Source organism: Lissotriton vulgaris, chromosome 1_1 (assembly GCF_964263255.1).
Source record: "Lissotriton vulgaris chromosome 1_1, aLisVul1.2, whole genome shotgun sequence".
NCBI classification, from domain to species: domain Eukaryota; kingdom Metazoa; phylum Chordata; class Amphibia; order Caudata; family Salamandridae; genus Lissotriton; species Lissotriton vulgaris.
Window position 1 is genome coordinate 950,171,532 of NC_141685.1, and position 17,114 is coordinate 950,188,645.

Below are 17,114 nucleotides of genomic sequence, written 5' to 3' on the forward strand. Positions count from 1 at the left end.
AGACACAATATTTATGTCAGATGATATTCTGACTACATTATTCTGGTACTGCACCCTTACCTATAGTTACATGGAATAAAATTGTTCTCACTGTTCAAAAGTACATAGTGTTAAGAAATGTTAAATATACTAGGAAACATAAAATTGAGAACTGGAGGGAACAGAAACAGAAGAAAAAGGTGCCTCAGTTTAAAGCAGTGGCGACTGGCATCTACGACGGAGGGGCAGGCACAGGGAGTTGCGGGGAGGCAGACATTTTAAACTCCCATGCCCAGTTTTGGCGCTACTCACATGCAGCATGATAGCAGCACCCTGATTGGAGGAAGCAGCCCCACTCTGCACTCCGCCGCGCACTAGAGGCCTGAACTTGCTCTAAGCCCAGCTGTCTTTAGACAGCTGGGCTGAGAGGTTTAAATTGTGCATGTCTGGCTGGCCGTCCCAAGACAGCTGGCCAAACGGACATGCACTTTTTAAACAGTGCAAAGAGCCCTCTGCCCACCACTCCTCCCTGCTGTCACTCAGCAGGCCCGCTCCGTCTTGATGCTCTGTTCAGGACAAGACAATGAAAAATAAAATGGTAATGAATTACAATTTTATTTTTGATCTTGAGCGGCTTTTGGGGAAATTTAAATGGGGCTACACTCCTCCACGCCAACAGAGGAGCTGCCCCTGGTTTAAAGTAAAAAGATTCAGTCATCCCTGTTACAACGGTTCCTCTCTTCTTCTGCAGGTGACATCGGCGGCCAGATGGGGCTGTTCATTGGAGCCAGTATCCTGACAGTGCTGGAGCTTTTTGACTACATATATGAGGTAACATCACCTGCGCACTTCGCTGGATTACGGATTGATGCTAAACCTCAAAAGAAAAAATGTCAACTACTCTTAGGAGGAGTTGGGAAAACAGAGAAGGGAGCATCATTATCTAGAATGAAATCTGAGAAGGAAAATTGGATGGTGTGGGGAGGGACACTTGGGTAGGAATCCTAGGGAAAGATTGTGGTCCAAATGAAAGGAAGCAGTTGGAAATTCCAATGACTAGATACAAATGATGTCTAATGGGTCTAGTTGCATGCTTATGGGCATTGAACACCCAATGAACATCTAGGGAGTATATTCCAGTGGCCTCTTGACCTGGTTTATACATCTCAACACCTGCCTTGGAATTATTTTCACCTTCGCAGCATGCTAAATGCTAAATTTTCACTTCAATCTGCTCAGCCACCCTTCAAGCCTTGCCTACTTTGCAAAAAATGGTTCCACCCCGTTTACTTCAACAGAATTGCACACCATAAACGCCTTGTAGGAAATTGGATTATTATTTGGCAGGGGTGAGTACCTCCCTTAAGGAATATTCACAGCCTTGTGAGGGTAAACCCTCAAAGTCAATAAATTAACCTGAGCTCAACCCTCTGGTAGCAATGGCATGGAGCAGACAGGCTTAACTTGGGACAATGTGTAAAGTGGATCTATGACAGAATTTCGACAGACAGAATTTCGACCTACACAAATATCGGCGTAATTATATCGATAGCAAAAATATCGACGCCCTATGTACAACATGGTAAGTACCAAAATATCGAAAATTTAATATCGATGTAAAAAATATCGTTGTTAAATATATCGATTTTTTTTAAATTTAAAATAACATAAAAAAAACTGTAAATAATACATAATAATTACTTAAACATATTTAAATATATGTAATAATTGTTAAAAAAAATAATAATACATATTTAATAAATAAAAAAAAATGAATCATATATAATATATAATTACTTAACAATAATTACTATTCCCACTCCAGTGGGTGCAACAGTAGGGAAAACTGACCCTGAACACTAAAAATACCCCTTTACCCAAAAACCTAAAACTGACCCTGAACCCTAAAAATACCCCTTTACCCATAAACTGAAAACTGACCCTGAACCCTAAAAATACCCCTTTAACCAAAAACTGAAAACTGACCCTGAACCCTAAAAATACCCCTTTACCCAATAACTGAAAACTGACCCTGAACCCTAAAAATACCCCTTTACCCAAAAACTGAAAACTGACCCTGAACCCTAAAAATACCCCTTTACCCAAAAACTGAAAACTGACCCTGAATCTTAAAAATACCCCTTTACCCAAAAACTGAAAACTGACCCTGAACCCTAAAAATACCCCTTTACCCAAAAACTGAAAACTGACCCTGAACCCTAAAAATACCCCTTTACCCATAAACTGAAAACTGACCCTGAACCCTAAAAATACCCCTTTACCAAAGAACTGAAAACTGACCCTGAACCCTAAAAATACCCCTTTACCAAAGAACTGAAAACTGACCCTGAACCCAAAAAATACCCCTTTACCCAAAAACTGAAAACTGACCCTGAACCCTAAAAATACCCCTTTACCCAAAAACTGAAAACTGACCCTGAACCCTAAAAATACCCCTTTACCCAAAAACTGAAAACTGACCCTGAACCCTAAAAATTCCCCTTTACCCAAAAACTGAAAACTGACCCTGAACCCTAAAAATACCCCTTTACCCAAAAACTGAAAACTGACCCTGAACCCTAAAAATACCCCTTTACCCAAAAACTGAAAACTGACCCTGAACCCTAAAAATTCCCCTTTACCCAAAAACTGAAAACTGACCCTGAACCCTAAAAATACCCCTTTACCCAAAAACTGAAAACTGACCCTGAACCCTAAAAATACCCCTTTACCCAAAAACTGAAAACTGACCCTGAACCCTAAAAATACCCCTTTACCCAAAAACTGAAAACTGACCCTGAACCCTAAAAATACCCCTTTACCCAAAATTAATTAATATTACAAATAAATTACTTCCCACCCTATTCCCCTATAAACCCACAACCCGCTCCAGTAGTAAAACATATAATTTAGTTAAAAATATACATAAATTATCAATTAATTAATCAATTAATCAATTAAAATAAATCATTGCCAATTAATATTTAATTGCAAAATAAATTAATAATTGAAAAATAATTATTTAATTACAAATAAATTACTTCCCACCGTATTCCCCTATAAACCCACAACCCGCTGTGGTAGTAAAACATAATTTAGTTAAAAATATACATAAATTATCAATTAATTAATCAATTAATCAATTAAAATAAATCATTGCCAATTAATATTTAATTGCAAAATAAATTAATAATTGAAAAATAATTATTTAATTACAAATAAATTACTTCCCACCCTATTCCCCTATAAACCCACAACCCGCTGTGGTAGTAAAACATATTATTTACTCTTATATATTTTTAAATTATAAAAACATATTAAACACATATTATAACAATTAATTTAAATACTTAACTTATATTTCTAACACATATTAGTAAATCGAAATTACTTACATCGATATATATGCTATCGATATTAGTAATTTCGATATTACTTACCTTAGGGTCGATATTCTGGCCATCGATATTCTGGACATCGATATTCTGTCCCATCGATATTAGCAACTCGATATTAGTGTAGGTCGAAATTAAAAACTCGATATTTTGACTGTTTACCGTGTAAAGTAATTATGCAGTACTAAAACATAAATAAATTCAAAATGCGAAACAATAAAAATCCGAAACAAATTCATAAACAAAATGACACCAGGGGAACTGAAGATATGAAATGTTAAAATGTTAAGTAGAAATAGCTGAAAAAAGCAGAAGCTGCCAGTCATAGTCAATGGACGCGGTAAACCAGGACTTAGGTGCAATTTGATGCTGACTGTGATGGAGCATGGTCGGATAGACCAGTGAGGTTCATCATGGTCAAAGATTTCACCTTCTGACTTGGTCTGTTAGGTCACAGGAGTACACTTCTAACCATCCCCCCCTCCCCCCCCCCCCCCCCCACGGACCTCAGAAGAGACACTTAGAGACTCATAAATTGTCAGGCAGAGGCCAAAATCCGAGTCCAGGCCGGTTCCTGTTGCAATTGGTCAGCTAAGTACTTTCAGGAAAAGGCACCTTGTAGCATGTATTCCTGTAGCGTGAACAGAGGTCAGCCTTATGACCTTTAGAGTCCACTTCTTTGCCCTGTATACTAGAGGAAGCAGGTCCAGTCCTCCAGGGCTCCTCTCAAATCCCAGACAGCAGACCCAGTCCACTTCTGATCTTCCACAGGCCCAGGAACTGTTCTGAAGTGAAAGTCCTAAGGGGACACATCTGTGCCTGGCACAAGCTAGTGGGTGGGAATGACTCCTGGCACTCTCTAACTAGTGGTGTAAATGTTTTCGGGCTAACCCTATCCTCTTTAGGCATTTTTAAAATGGCTAAAGTCTTTGGCCCTCACTAATCTTAGGTTCTTGGGGCTGGGGTTATGTGTGTGGCATGTGCTATGGTAATCCTAGTGCCCTCCCACATCTAACACTAAAATATAAGTTGGAGCAGGTACTATAACCACAATAAACCCAGAGACAAGTAGGCTGGATGGATAAAGACAGAGCCCTTCAGCAACCAGAGAGTGGATGCACAAGATTTGTCTTGGCAGCCTGTTCTCTCCCCTTTCAAGTTTGTACCTAGGGTTAAATGTAAACCCAGAGAGAGGTGACTGATAGGACAAAAGCAGAGCCACTCAGCAACCAGACATTGGATCCCCAAGAGTTGTCTTTGAATCCAGTACTCTCCCCTTTCAAGTCTGCTCAAAGTAATATATGTGGCCTCCACGGAGTGGCCAAGCAGGTTTTGACACACAAGCTGGATTTGCCACTGTAGTGTCTAAAAGGATGGCTACATCCCCCACCCTGCATATTCAGAAGAGTCATCTTTGCCCATTCAGGTCAGCCTATTGTCTGCATCTTAGGGCATTTCACACCTATTCAAGGCTAATTACGGACTTGGAGAAGCTACACAGCCAGTGCAAATTAGCCTCCAGAAACTTCAGATAGGAAAAGGTAACTTTTTTAGTTATATTTCCATGATATTTATTACAAAAATCGACTCCACCATTAAAATGGATTTCAATAACTATTAAAATAGCTGTTAAATGTATTTTCTAGCTGGCCCCATTCCCAAGATACAGGTCAACCTATTGTTTGGCTCGAGGGGGAATTCCACACCTATTGAGAGCTAATTACAGAGTGGGGGAAGCCAGAGAGCCAATGCAAATTAGCCTCCAATAACTTCAGGCATTTACTTTTCCTTAATATTTATTAAAAATCTGACTTCACCATTGACTTGGATTTTAATAACTATTAAAATTGTTGTTTAATTATTTTCCTAGCTGGTCTCATTTTAATCTGTATCTGATTCTCTATTAGGGTTTCAATCTATATACTGGTCTTCTACACGGGACAGCTAGGCCTGCCACAGTGAAAATAGTTTTTGGGTGCTAGTCACTGTAAGGACATGTACATGTTGAATGTCTACTTGGCCTGCTATTAAATACCATGCACCCTGCCTTGTACCGTGTGGACTGCAATGCCTACTTAGGGGTGACTTATTAATACATAAAATATTTTTACCGGTCAAAAGAGTTTATTGTGACAGGTTGAATTTCATTTTTACACAGCAACAGTCAGGTTACAGTGGTAGGCTTGAAGACATGTGTGCACTGCCACTGTAGTGGATGGCACAATAGGCGCTGCAGACCACTAGTGACATTTCTCTTAAAGGTCTGGGCATACATTGTAAAACACACAAGATGATGGACGGAATGTTGCTCAATCACAAAACATTCATCCCCAGTCACAGATCTGGGTTTAATCCATTGTTATTTTGCTCACCAAGCCACCCCAGGTCAGACATGGCCATATGAAAATCAGTCTTGACCCTGTGCTTCATGGGAACAGTCCAGCCCGAACTGCCAAGCCATATCTTCCCTGAAACGGAAACAAGCGTCCTAGGACCGGTTTCTGGCTATCAGCCGTCTTCAGCCAGGATAGCTCGACTCCAGTGGCTTAGTGAGCACGGGACCGACGTCTGGGCACACCCTTCCCACATAGGGTGAACAGCAAAACACACAAGATGATGGACGGAATGTTGCACAATGGCAAAACATTCACCCCCAGTCACAGATCTGGGTTTAATCCATCGTTATTTTGCTCACCAAGCCACCCCAGTTCAGACATGGCCATATGCAAATCAGTCTTGATCCTGTGCCTCATGGGAGCAGTCCAGCCCGAACTGCCAAGCCATGTCTTCGCTGGATTGGAAACAAGCACCCTAGGACCGGTTTCTGGCTATCCGCCGTCTTCAGCCGGGATATGCATATGGCCATGTCTGAACTGGGGTGGTGTGCAGTGCAAAAAAAACGATGGATTTAGGCCCAGATCTCTGTACTGGGGTGAATGTATGACATTGTTCTGCATTCTGTCCATCAACTGTTATTTTTGCACTGGGCATACATTGTACCATTTACTTGGGACATATAGGTGAGTTAAATATGCCAATGCAACCATGTTTAATGACGGAGTACAAGATTTTTTTCTACTGGTTACCAGGGGTAAAGTGCGCAGAGTTCTAAAGCCAGCAACAACAGTTAGGGCAAAATCTGTGGGTACACCATGCAAAAGCTGGTAATTTCCTACACACCAGACGTCATCCTCTATGGACACTGCTCAGCAAGAGGTACGACGGTCAATGGCATATAATGTTATCTGGGGCCTTTAGTCACTATTTAATTTCACAAGTTGAACATCTGTTGCTTTTCCACAGGATGTATACTTAACAGTGTCCAAAACCCTGCGTGCCACATTTACATCCTGTAGAAACCATTTGTTATTGCCATGCAAATCTAGGACAGATCAGTGGTGTAGAGACAACAAGGGTCTGTTTGTCAAGGGCGCTGAGGGTTGCTCTGCATCAGATGAGTTAATCACCAGGGCATCTCAAAGGCCTAAACATTTTCTTTTGTGCCCTCTTTAGGTGTTGAAACACAAGATGTGCCGGAGAACCAAGTGTCAAAAGGACCAGAAACGTAACAACAATGACCAGGGAGTGACTCTCAGCATGGATGATGTGAAACGCCACGTAAGGTCATCCGGCACGTGCTCCAAACAAATCCACATGGTGATCCACAAGTGTAGTCTTGGGCAACCCCATTTCCCTTAGCGGAGATAGCAGCCATGAGGGAGAGTGTAGCCCCTTATCCTAGATCATAAGCAGAGACTGTATTGTGTGGATAAACTCTCTCTTAAGAAATCTTTTGCACACCTATGTATTAATTTGCCTCCCCTCTGTCACCCATTGCTGTTGCAGGCTCTTTAGCCTCCTCTTGCACACTCAGGAATATGACGTTCTCCTTAGTTGTCCTTACATGCCTTTGGATTTTACACACTCTTTTGTCTTCATTTGCACACATCTGGAACCATGCAGTCTTTAGTTTTGTATCCCACATTCATGGATGGACACCCATCATACTCTCTCCATACACTTTCTGGACTGGTGTACAGGTCTGGAAGAGACTTCTCCGTGCAGATTCCTTACCTTGGAATATTCCATAGGCGTAAGACTGGATTCAGAAATTTTGAGTAGTACTTCTGCACCCGTAAATGGTGCATAGGCTCCATGTCGACGTCATCCATGTCAGATGTGACGTGCACAGTGCCTATATTGGTGCCACCCAGGCACTCTGACATTAGTTCCTTGCTTTCCGCACCTATAGTTGGAGACCTGGAGAACTACCTCAGTCGTTCTTTGGACAACGTTTTTTCGACTTTTGTCGAGCTCTTTTTCACAATTTGCAGTGTGCAAGGAATAGTGTCCCCTCAGAAACCTATGGGTTTCAAACCTTGTGGGGAATGCCACAGACAGATATTCATGACTGATCCCCACTTGCTCTGCTTGTGGTCCATTGGGTCAGGCAATGGCTCCAAGAAAAAGTAAAGGGTCTTTGACCCCGCCGATGATATTGCCCAGGGTTTTCTTGAAGGGAACTGGTATGAGGAGTTGGGCAATGACAGTGGGCTAGACGACTCTCTTGAAGCTGGTTTAGTTACATCTCCTGGTTTACTACAGAGGAGAGTGCATCTTTTGCAATCGTGATCAGATGGGCAGATGACACCATTGGCCTCCTGCTTCCAGTGGTGGAAGTGAAAATGAACTTATTGGTGAAGGTCCTTCAGCTAGGACACACAAGCTGAGAACCCATGCATCCTGGTAATGAGTCCCTTACAGATGTCCTAATGAAGGCCTGGTCCAAGTCCTGTTTAAGGATTCTAGTAAACTGTTAAATGACCTGCTGCATCGCCCAGCTCCTGGTGACTTCACATTCTTGACAGAGCATCAACTCCAGAGAGTTTAGTTGTACAAGCCTCCTCAGTGAGAGTCCATCCAGGGGCCTTGCCACCGTCACACCGGACAGAGAGTCCATGAGGCTGGATACATTCGGAAAACAATATCTTTTCCTCCACCAGCTTCGGACAGTCAATACTATTTGTGTTATGGGCCCCTGCTCTTACACGTTGTGGTATTCTTTGGTGCAAGTGCCCCCCTGTGGTCCCTGAGAAAGCCTAAGCGACGCTTAGCTGAGCCATCACTGATGGCTGGGATGCAGACAAATTCACAATATGGTTTGGATTGGCCACCACTGACTCCATTGGCAGGGCAATGGGTTCTACAGTGGCTCTCAGATGACATGCTTAACTGCGGTAGACTGAGATTTTTGGAGATGGTTAATCAAGCCTTTTGGACATGTCCTTTGATGACTCCGGCCTGGTTGGTGACGAGGCAAATGCACTGCTGGAGCACTTCAAGGACAGTAGGGTCATGGCCCGCTCATCGGGATTGGCTGCTGACCCGCATCACCAGCATTTCTCCTTTTGTCCCTCATGTGGTTACAGTAGGAGATTTCACCCTTTCCAGTACCACCCATATCGACAAGGCCAGCAGGCTCTCCATCCTCTTCATGCCTGACGCAGAGCCTCCCACAGGCTGGGTCAACATTAAGGGCACTGTTGTGCATAATCCTCCACCCCTCCCGCTATTGGACCCATCAAACCTCTTTAGTGTGCCCTCCCTGGTGCACATCCATCCGGGAGGAGGCAGGATATAGCTCTTTCTACCACCATGTCAAGCGGTCACCTTGGACAAGTGGGTGTTCCAGATTATAGTAGACACATTCAGTTCTAGAGACATCCCCACCAGTGCCTCCATCTGTACAACACTTGTTGGAGAATCATCTGTCCATGTTGCACAAGGAAGTGCTGGCTCTTTTCGCCAAAGGACAAAGGAGCCATCGAGAGGGTTCTGACAACAGAAGAAGGGTATGGTTGTTACTTCTGCTACTTTCTGGTGTAGAAAAAGGATGAAGATATTTGTCCTATTCTGGATCTTGGACCTGTCAACGCCTTTCTAATTTAGAACAGATTCCAAATGCTCACTCTTCCCTGGTCCTGTCTGTCCTGAGCACTGGAGACTGGATGGTTGCTTTATACATGCAAGACGCTTAATTTTATATCCCCCTCTTGCTGAACCGCAGACATTACCTATGGTTCACAGTAGGGTCTAAGCATTTTCAGTTTGGTGTGCTCTCTTTCAGCCTCACCAATGCTCCTCTGGTATTCACAAAAGTGATAACGGTGGTTGCAGCTCACCTTAACGGTTAGGGGATTCCATTCTTCCCCTACCTCGAAGATTGGGTGTTGAAGGCAGACTCCTAACCAAACGTTCCCTTTCATCAGAGCTGTTCTGGACACAGTACAGTTTCACCCCTAACCTCCGACGCGGAGAGTCCAGGACATTTGGGGTATGATTCCGACGTTTAACCCTCAACTCTTTATTTTGGTGAGGCCTACTTTGAGACAACTGGGTCTGTTGGCCTCCTGCAACGAGCTGGAGAAGCACACCAGATGGCATATGTGCTCTCTGCAGTAGCATCTGAAGTTCTAGTGTGCACAACATATGGGGACTCTATCAGACCGGGACCAGATTTTAGAAGAGACTGCAAGGGATCTACAGTGGTGGCTATTGAACCACAATCTAGTCAGCGGCAGACCCCACTCCCTTATCCTTCCAGAGTTGACAGTGGAGTGGCAATCAGGGAAAGGTAGAGATCAGAGGACTCTGGTCTCTGGTGGAAACCCACCTCCACATCAACTTGTTTGAATTCCTGTCATCCATCAAAGGCAGGCTGGTTCAAGTGTTCACAGACATCACCACTGCAATGTGGTACTGCAAGAAGCTGGGTGGGGTAGGGTAGTCAACCCTGTGCCAAGAGGCTTTGCGCTTCTGGAAATGGCTGGAATGTCATGACACCTTCTTGTTCATCCAACATATAGTGGGATCTCTGAACACCAGGAAAGACAAACTCAGCTTTCGGCACCTTGCAGATCAGGAAAGGCATTTACATCTGAAAGTGGTCCAGGGTCTCTTCCACGAATCGGGAGAATCTTGTCTCAATCTATTTGCTATCTAAGGTAAGGAACTTGCTCTTTAGTCCCTCTCGACCTTGAATACTCGAAAGGAGCTAATTCTTTAGGATATTCTTTCACAAGCACGAATAAAAGAATACCCTTTAGTCTCCCCTTGCACACCCAGAATTGGTCATAATCTTTAGTCTCCTCTTACACGTTCAGGGATGAATGGACTCTCCGTTGTCTCTTCTTGCACACCCAGGCATGTACACACTCTTTAGTCAAACTCATAGATGGTCCAACTCCTTAGTCCACCTATGCACATTCATAGGGGTGCCTTCTGCATAGTCTGACAGTGAACTCTCAAGAATGGAGCACCTTCATTAATCTCCTCTTGCATACTCAGTCTCCCTCTACACACTCAGGGATGTTTCAAACTATTTAGTCTTCTGTATCCTCAAGAATGGATCATATGCTGGAATCTCCCCTTTTACATCCTGGAAGGGGTCCAATCTTTAATTTCCTCTTGCATGCTTAGGGATGAGGACACGTTCTTTGGTCTCTTCTTGCTTGTTTGGACAAGTACACTCCTTAGCCTCACCTTGCATGCTCATGACTGGGCTCACTCTTTAGCCTCCTTGAACGCTTTCATTATTGGGCTGCCCACCTCGTCTAACACTCATGAATGGAGGACACTCTTTACTCAAAGTCAAATATAACTTTATTTCGGCGAAAAGCCATAAAAGTATACAATAAATAGAATAAAAGTACTGCACTTTAAAAAGAGGGATACAAATCTGAAATAGCAGCATTGCATCTTGTTACAGTCACAAGTTTTGCAAATGTTTCTCACATTTTAGCAGCCAATAATACGGATTCCAACTGATAAACAAGCATGGGCATAGCCAATAGGTCTCGCCTTTGGGACCTTATGAGTGTTTAGCCATGCAACAGTTGATGTTGTTGCACCAAGGATATTGTGCTGCATTACTAAATACTTATAAGGTCCCAAAGGCAAGACCTATTGGCTATGCCAATGCTTGTTTATTATCTGGTGCATTGCACACCACACACTTTTTCGTGAGATTGGCAGAGCAGGGCTGTGCATGGTACAATAATCGTCCAGATTAGGGAAGGAAATGCAGAAAGTTTCCCTGGTCTATGAGCAAGTGACGCATTCAGCCGTTCATACATGGACGTGTGCTTTAAATGTACTTGTGATCCAGATTCAGTCATGGGAAAAATGGGGCTTTAAGTATCAGAAACCAAAGAACATCCTGAACAGGATGAGAACGAAAGAACCTGGAAATCTCAAGTGCTCCGACACTAGTGTACACTTTACGACAGAAAGCTGACCTATAACTTACCTTCCCAGATGGTGTGACGTTGGCTACAAACAGCATTTCTGCCTTTTGCTTTGTAGTTTTATGTAGCACGTTTTACGTGAACACCAGCTACATTATACAAGGACACATCCATGTTTTTTACGCACTGGGAGATTACAATATTTACCCATTATCACAGGATGTCAAGCCGACGTCAAGATTCGAATATGCTTCCCCAGTTCCAAAATCAGCATCTCTGGCAGTCACCGCACATCCTAAGACGAAACACGCTTAGAAATAGACTAAAACATCAGTTCTGATCCAAAACTAACGTGGTATGATTCGACTGCCTGTCCTATGGGTGAGTTTGCAGGGCAGTGCTATAAAAGTCTATTCACTCACACATTCGTCACTCTTAACTTATAGCTAGGATGGAGGTTCAACTGGAGATACGTCTGAAAGAAATCGTCTACCTTGAAACATCATCGATTACACTCTTCGAAGCGTGTAAAGTAATGAGAGAGCTGCTAAGGCGTACCACGGAGACAGCACAAGGATCAATCGCTCACTCGCGGCCGCACGCAGCATTCGCTGTTCTAATCTGACAGCGCCGTTCCTTCTGCTCCACTTGACTCTCTTACAGAGGGGAGGAGCTACGCTGACAACGGACCTGTTACCAGGGATGCCCGAGCCAAGGAGAACGCCGGACTGCTTTTATTGGCTGGATAGAATAATTATTAATTTGCATATTCTGTCACTGGCTTGGCCGACGGCGGCTCCCCTCATTGGCTGGCACTGGGGGTAAGGCTGTCGCCTGATTCCGAGTGCTTTATTGATAACTGCAGATGTTGCATGTGAACGCAGCTGGTGCTGCTATGGGAGCTCGAGGAGGGGAGTACGTGTGCACCCAGTGGTGCATTCAACACGGAGGAAAATGTAGATAGTTTTCCACACTTGGTGCTTTTATACTGCACAGCTGTGCTTAGAAATATTACATGCACTGATTAGTGAGGTGCCGTTTCAGCGTATGGCGTAGGAATCGTGAGGGGCCAGGGTGGATTTATCCGCCAGATATTTTGGAGCGGTAGGCGCAGGGGTTCAATGTTTAATTGGTAAAAAAAGAAGCATTGGCCGCGCGGCTGTGAAAGTGACACTGTCGAGCGGGCCGCAAAAGTGAAAGTGATCACGATCAAGCGCGGCGGAGGAAAGAAACATGGCGGCTGCGCGTGCACGCTCACGTGCACGCTAGCTTTAGGCCAGTGGCAGCACTTTCAAAACGCACACACTAAATGTCTCGCAGAACAGCGCATGCGCTGGTTCAGTGAGACCTAAAAATTAAGGCCACATTCCCGTTTATCCCGAAGATGATCCCGCCCACTTTGCAGTGAAGTACACTTTTTAGTATAAAATAAGCACACTCTGTAACGGGCACACAATTTATTACACGCACACCTCTGTGAAAAGTCTTACATGGATGCAGTCTGGAGTGGACACATTCTTTGGTCTCTGCCTGTGCACTCTGAGAGATTCACAACTCTTCAGCAGTCTTTGCTTGCCAAGGGATGGTGGACAAAGTCTCACGTCTCTCCATGCACATTCAGTGATCATAGCACTCTTTAGTCTTCCATTACACATCTATACCAAGGGAGAGCCACAGCGCTTTTGCATGCCAGATTCACACACTGAAACAGGTACAAACTTTAGTCTGGTCTTCCATAATCAGGGTTGGCACACACTTACTCTCAACTTGCTCACTCAATAATGGGCAACACTTTTAGCATTTCCTTCTGCACTCATGGTTGAGGCACACTCTTTGATCGTCACATGCTCACTAAGCTGTAGGTACTGGTTTACCTTCACAGATGGATCACATCCTTGCATACTAAGAGATGGGTATAATCTAAAATCAGCCTTTGCGCATGCATCAGTGGCCGCTCCATTAGTTGTACCTTACCTTGCACAGTGGAAGATGGGGTACAATTGTAACTTCTGCTTGCTCACTCAGAACTGAGTGAGCAAGCAGAAGTTGCACACTTGCACACTTGCACACTTAGGAACGGGGCACCCTCTTTAGTCTCCATTTGCACATTCAGCTGAAGGCAATCCATATCTGCCCTTGCACATTCAGAGACGGGGCATAGTCTTTAGACTCCACTTGCATGCTTATGGAAAGAACAGACTCTATGGCCAGGTCCCAAAGGAGACTATAAGAGATGATGCATGGGAACACTCGTCTAGCACTTTCACTGACTCTCTGCTTTTGTTCCCTCAGAATCCCTGTGAAGGTGTCAGAGGCCACCCAGCCGGCATGACGTATGCTGCCAACATCCTACCTCACCACCCTGGCCGGGGAACCTTTGAGGATTTCACTTGCTAAATGGCGGCTGGAAGACCACATACCATCCAAACCACCAAAGTCCATTGCGAACCGGTCTCTGGTTGGAGCCGTCCAGAAACAGGCCTGGGACCCCTTGTGCGGCCATCACTTTCATCTTCAGTATTTGACCATTCTCAGACAATAGACTGGCTTCTCAGATTCATTGGATATCCCTTTTTTATGACTTTTCTAATCTCGGGTCCTCCTGTGCTGTACAGAAGCTTCAGACATTCGCCATTGTCTTCGCTCGCTTGTTGCAGGTCTTGTTGCGCTGCGCTCTCATTCTACGCTCTTGTTGTGATACGGCCCACGATCATTGTCCGCCAAACACCATCAGTTCATAACTCCAGCATTAGCTCCCTTAGGACACTCTCACAAATGTGAACATCATGGTCAGTGCTATTTTCATGCCACCCTACCAAGATCAGAACTTTTACCATACCCAGTGAAACATATTCAAGAGAATCTGCATTCTTTCCACACACTCTAAAATGTGTAACCAATGATCAGCACTCTTCCTGTGCTATCTAAAATGGATGCTATAGTATTCACATTGCTCCTATAGCCTCTTACGTGTATGGCATATGACCCATCCTCTCAGATGAGTGCTCTTAACACACTTTATGAAGGCTACGTTCAAGGGTCAGTACTCTTAGGACACCTCGTCAAATCTGGGCCTGAGATAAGTGCTCTTTTCGCATGTCTAGGATATAGATTGAATGCTCTCAAATCTATCAGGCAAAATGAGTTCTTGATACATGTTATCAAGTGCACGCACGAGGATACGTGCTTCTAGCCTACTGTAGCAATTCTGCGTCCCAGGATCAGGAATCTTAAAGCCCCATAGCAAGTTTACCCCCAGGATCAATCTTCTCAATGCACCATATCAAGTCAATGCCCAAGGATGAGTGCTCCTTAAACAGCCTACCAAATTTATATCTGATGACCAGAGTGCTTACAGTGCCATCTCAAATGTATACCCCTCAAAGTTTATGACTGTTACCACTTCTGATAAAGTTTCTGTCACACATTTGGTCCTTCTTATCTTTCCCAGCCAAATTTGTGTCTAGGATTATCGCTCTTATTACAGGTATACAGTTGCAGCATTACTAATATAGGCCCTGCAATATGAGCAGTTTGCTAAATCCTTTCAAATTTTCAATCCATATTCAGTATTCATATGGCTCCCTCTCGCATATATACACAAAGATCAGCACCTTTGCAATAAGGGACAGCACAACCACAGGCATTTATCCCACAAAATCAAGTCTTTCCAAGCTCCTGCTAGATCTCTGGATTGGTGCTTTGCCACAAATTACGGTACACTCCAGGAGCTTTTAACACCCTTCCATTTTCCCAACATTAACACTTTTACTACCTTCTAACATGTCCAGATTAAAAGTGCCCTTAACACTCCCTTTCACTAAACCACAGAATTAGTAATTGACAAATCAGGAAAAAATAGCAGAAGGCCAGGAGACGATAGCGAGATGTCAGAGAATGGCAGGACAGCTCAATAAGTCAGTCGAAGGTTAGGGGAGACAGCAATCTGTGATAAGAGAGGAGTTTTGGGACCAAGGGGCTCTTGTGAAGCGAGAAAGAACTGGTAGTCAGATTAAGTCACATTGGAGACAACAGCCAATGCATTGGCAATTGTCACTTCCAAATTATATATATTTCTGTATAACCATTATTTTGGTCGAAACCCCTTAAATCTCTATTCTGAAGAAGAACAAACCTAGTATGTAGAGGTGTGTCACTGTCGCTACCTCTTATTCGTTGGCTAGTAAGGTTGTGGAGGGCTGCAGGGAGGCAGAAGTGGTCTCACTGTACAGATGTGGAAGCAGAGAGGAGACTGCCCATTACAGACAAGCAACAATGTATTCACAAGTGGAAGGGGAGAGTAAACACTTGTCTAAGAAGCAAATAATGAGGTATTAATGATGCGTTGTTCTCTGTATACCTACAGCAGAAGCCCTATAGTCCAATTACATGCATCAATAATCTCGAAAAGTTATCACCCTCTGCTAACGAAATGCTATAGCTCTATCAAGATTTAATATAGAGGGTTGTGAGCAAATGCATTGGGAGTAGCACTTATATTTTGCAAGTCTGAGTCAATGTGCTCGCGGTCTGAGTCAGTGTGATGGGTGACTAAGCCAATGTTTTGGGAATATTGGTCATTGTGATGAGAGTCTGTGCCAATAATTTGGGAATCTGAGACAATATTCCAGAATCCAGGACAATGTGTTGGAAGCCTTGGCTAATGTTTTAGTAAGCTGTCCCAACCTGTCAGAAGTGGGTCAATGTGTTGAAAGTCTTGGTATATGTGTTGGGATTAGGCTACTATGTCGGAAGCCGGGGCCAATGTTTTGATCATCTGGATCAATTGAAAGGTGTGGGTCAAAGTGTCAAGAACTTTGGTCAGTGTTTTGAGAACAGGTTAATATTTTGGAGGCGTTAGGAAGTGTTTTAATACTTCTGGCCAATTTGTCAGAAGTCGGTCAATACTTTGAAAGCCATGGCAAATGAGCTCGAAGTAGGTCTATGAGTTGACGGTCTGAGACAAAGTGTTAAGAGTCTTGGTCAGTTAGGGTTAATATTGTGGGCATATAAGTCAATGTGATGGGAGTAGGAACATTTATTCGGGTTCTTTGATACTTTGTGGTGAGTGCAGGTCTTTGTTTTGAGAGTCTAAATCAATGTGTTGGGGGTGAGACAATGTGTCAAGTCTCTGGGCCATTTTGTTGGCAATCCAGGTCACTGTGGTGGTGAGTCTAAATCAACGTGTTGGGAGTAGGTCAGTGTGCAGGGCTTCTGAGCTAGATTGTTGGGAACCTGAGACATAATAATGGGAGTCTGAAATGAGTTGGGCGTGAGTCAATGTGACTGGACAGGTACTTGTTGTGTGCTCTCTGCCAGTGTGTTGGGAGTATGGTTGAATGTTTTGAGTCTGAATCAATGTAGTAAGAACAGGTCAATGTCTTTGGGTTATCTGCCAATGTGTTAGAAATATGGGTCAATGTTTTGAGAGTCTGAATCCCTGTGTTGGTAATAGTCGTTTGTGGTAGTGTTGGATGTCAGGGATATTTTGGTA

At 43.7% G+C, this 17,114-nt stretch overlaps 1 protein-coding gene across 2 annotated transcripts in view; it reads left to right on the plus strand.

Annotated features, from left to right (window-relative positions):
• Positions 1–14,738, plus strand: part of ASIC1 (acid sensing ion channel subunit 1) — a 547,380-nt gene extending 532,642 nt beyond the window's left edge. For both annotated transcript variants that reach the window (XM_086959338.1, XM_086959330.1), the window contains 3 exons: positions 731–810; positions 6,888–6,992; positions 13,913–14,738. In XM_086959338.1, the coding sequence (XP_086815464.1) occupies positions 731–810; positions 6,888–6,992; positions 13,913–14,017 (290 nt within the window). In that variant the 3' untranslated portion in view covers positions 14,018–14,738. The remainder of the gene's footprint in view (positions 1–730; positions 811–6,887; positions 6,993–13,912) is intronic.
• The last annotated feature ends 2,376 nt before the right edge of the window (positions 14,739–17,114 follow it).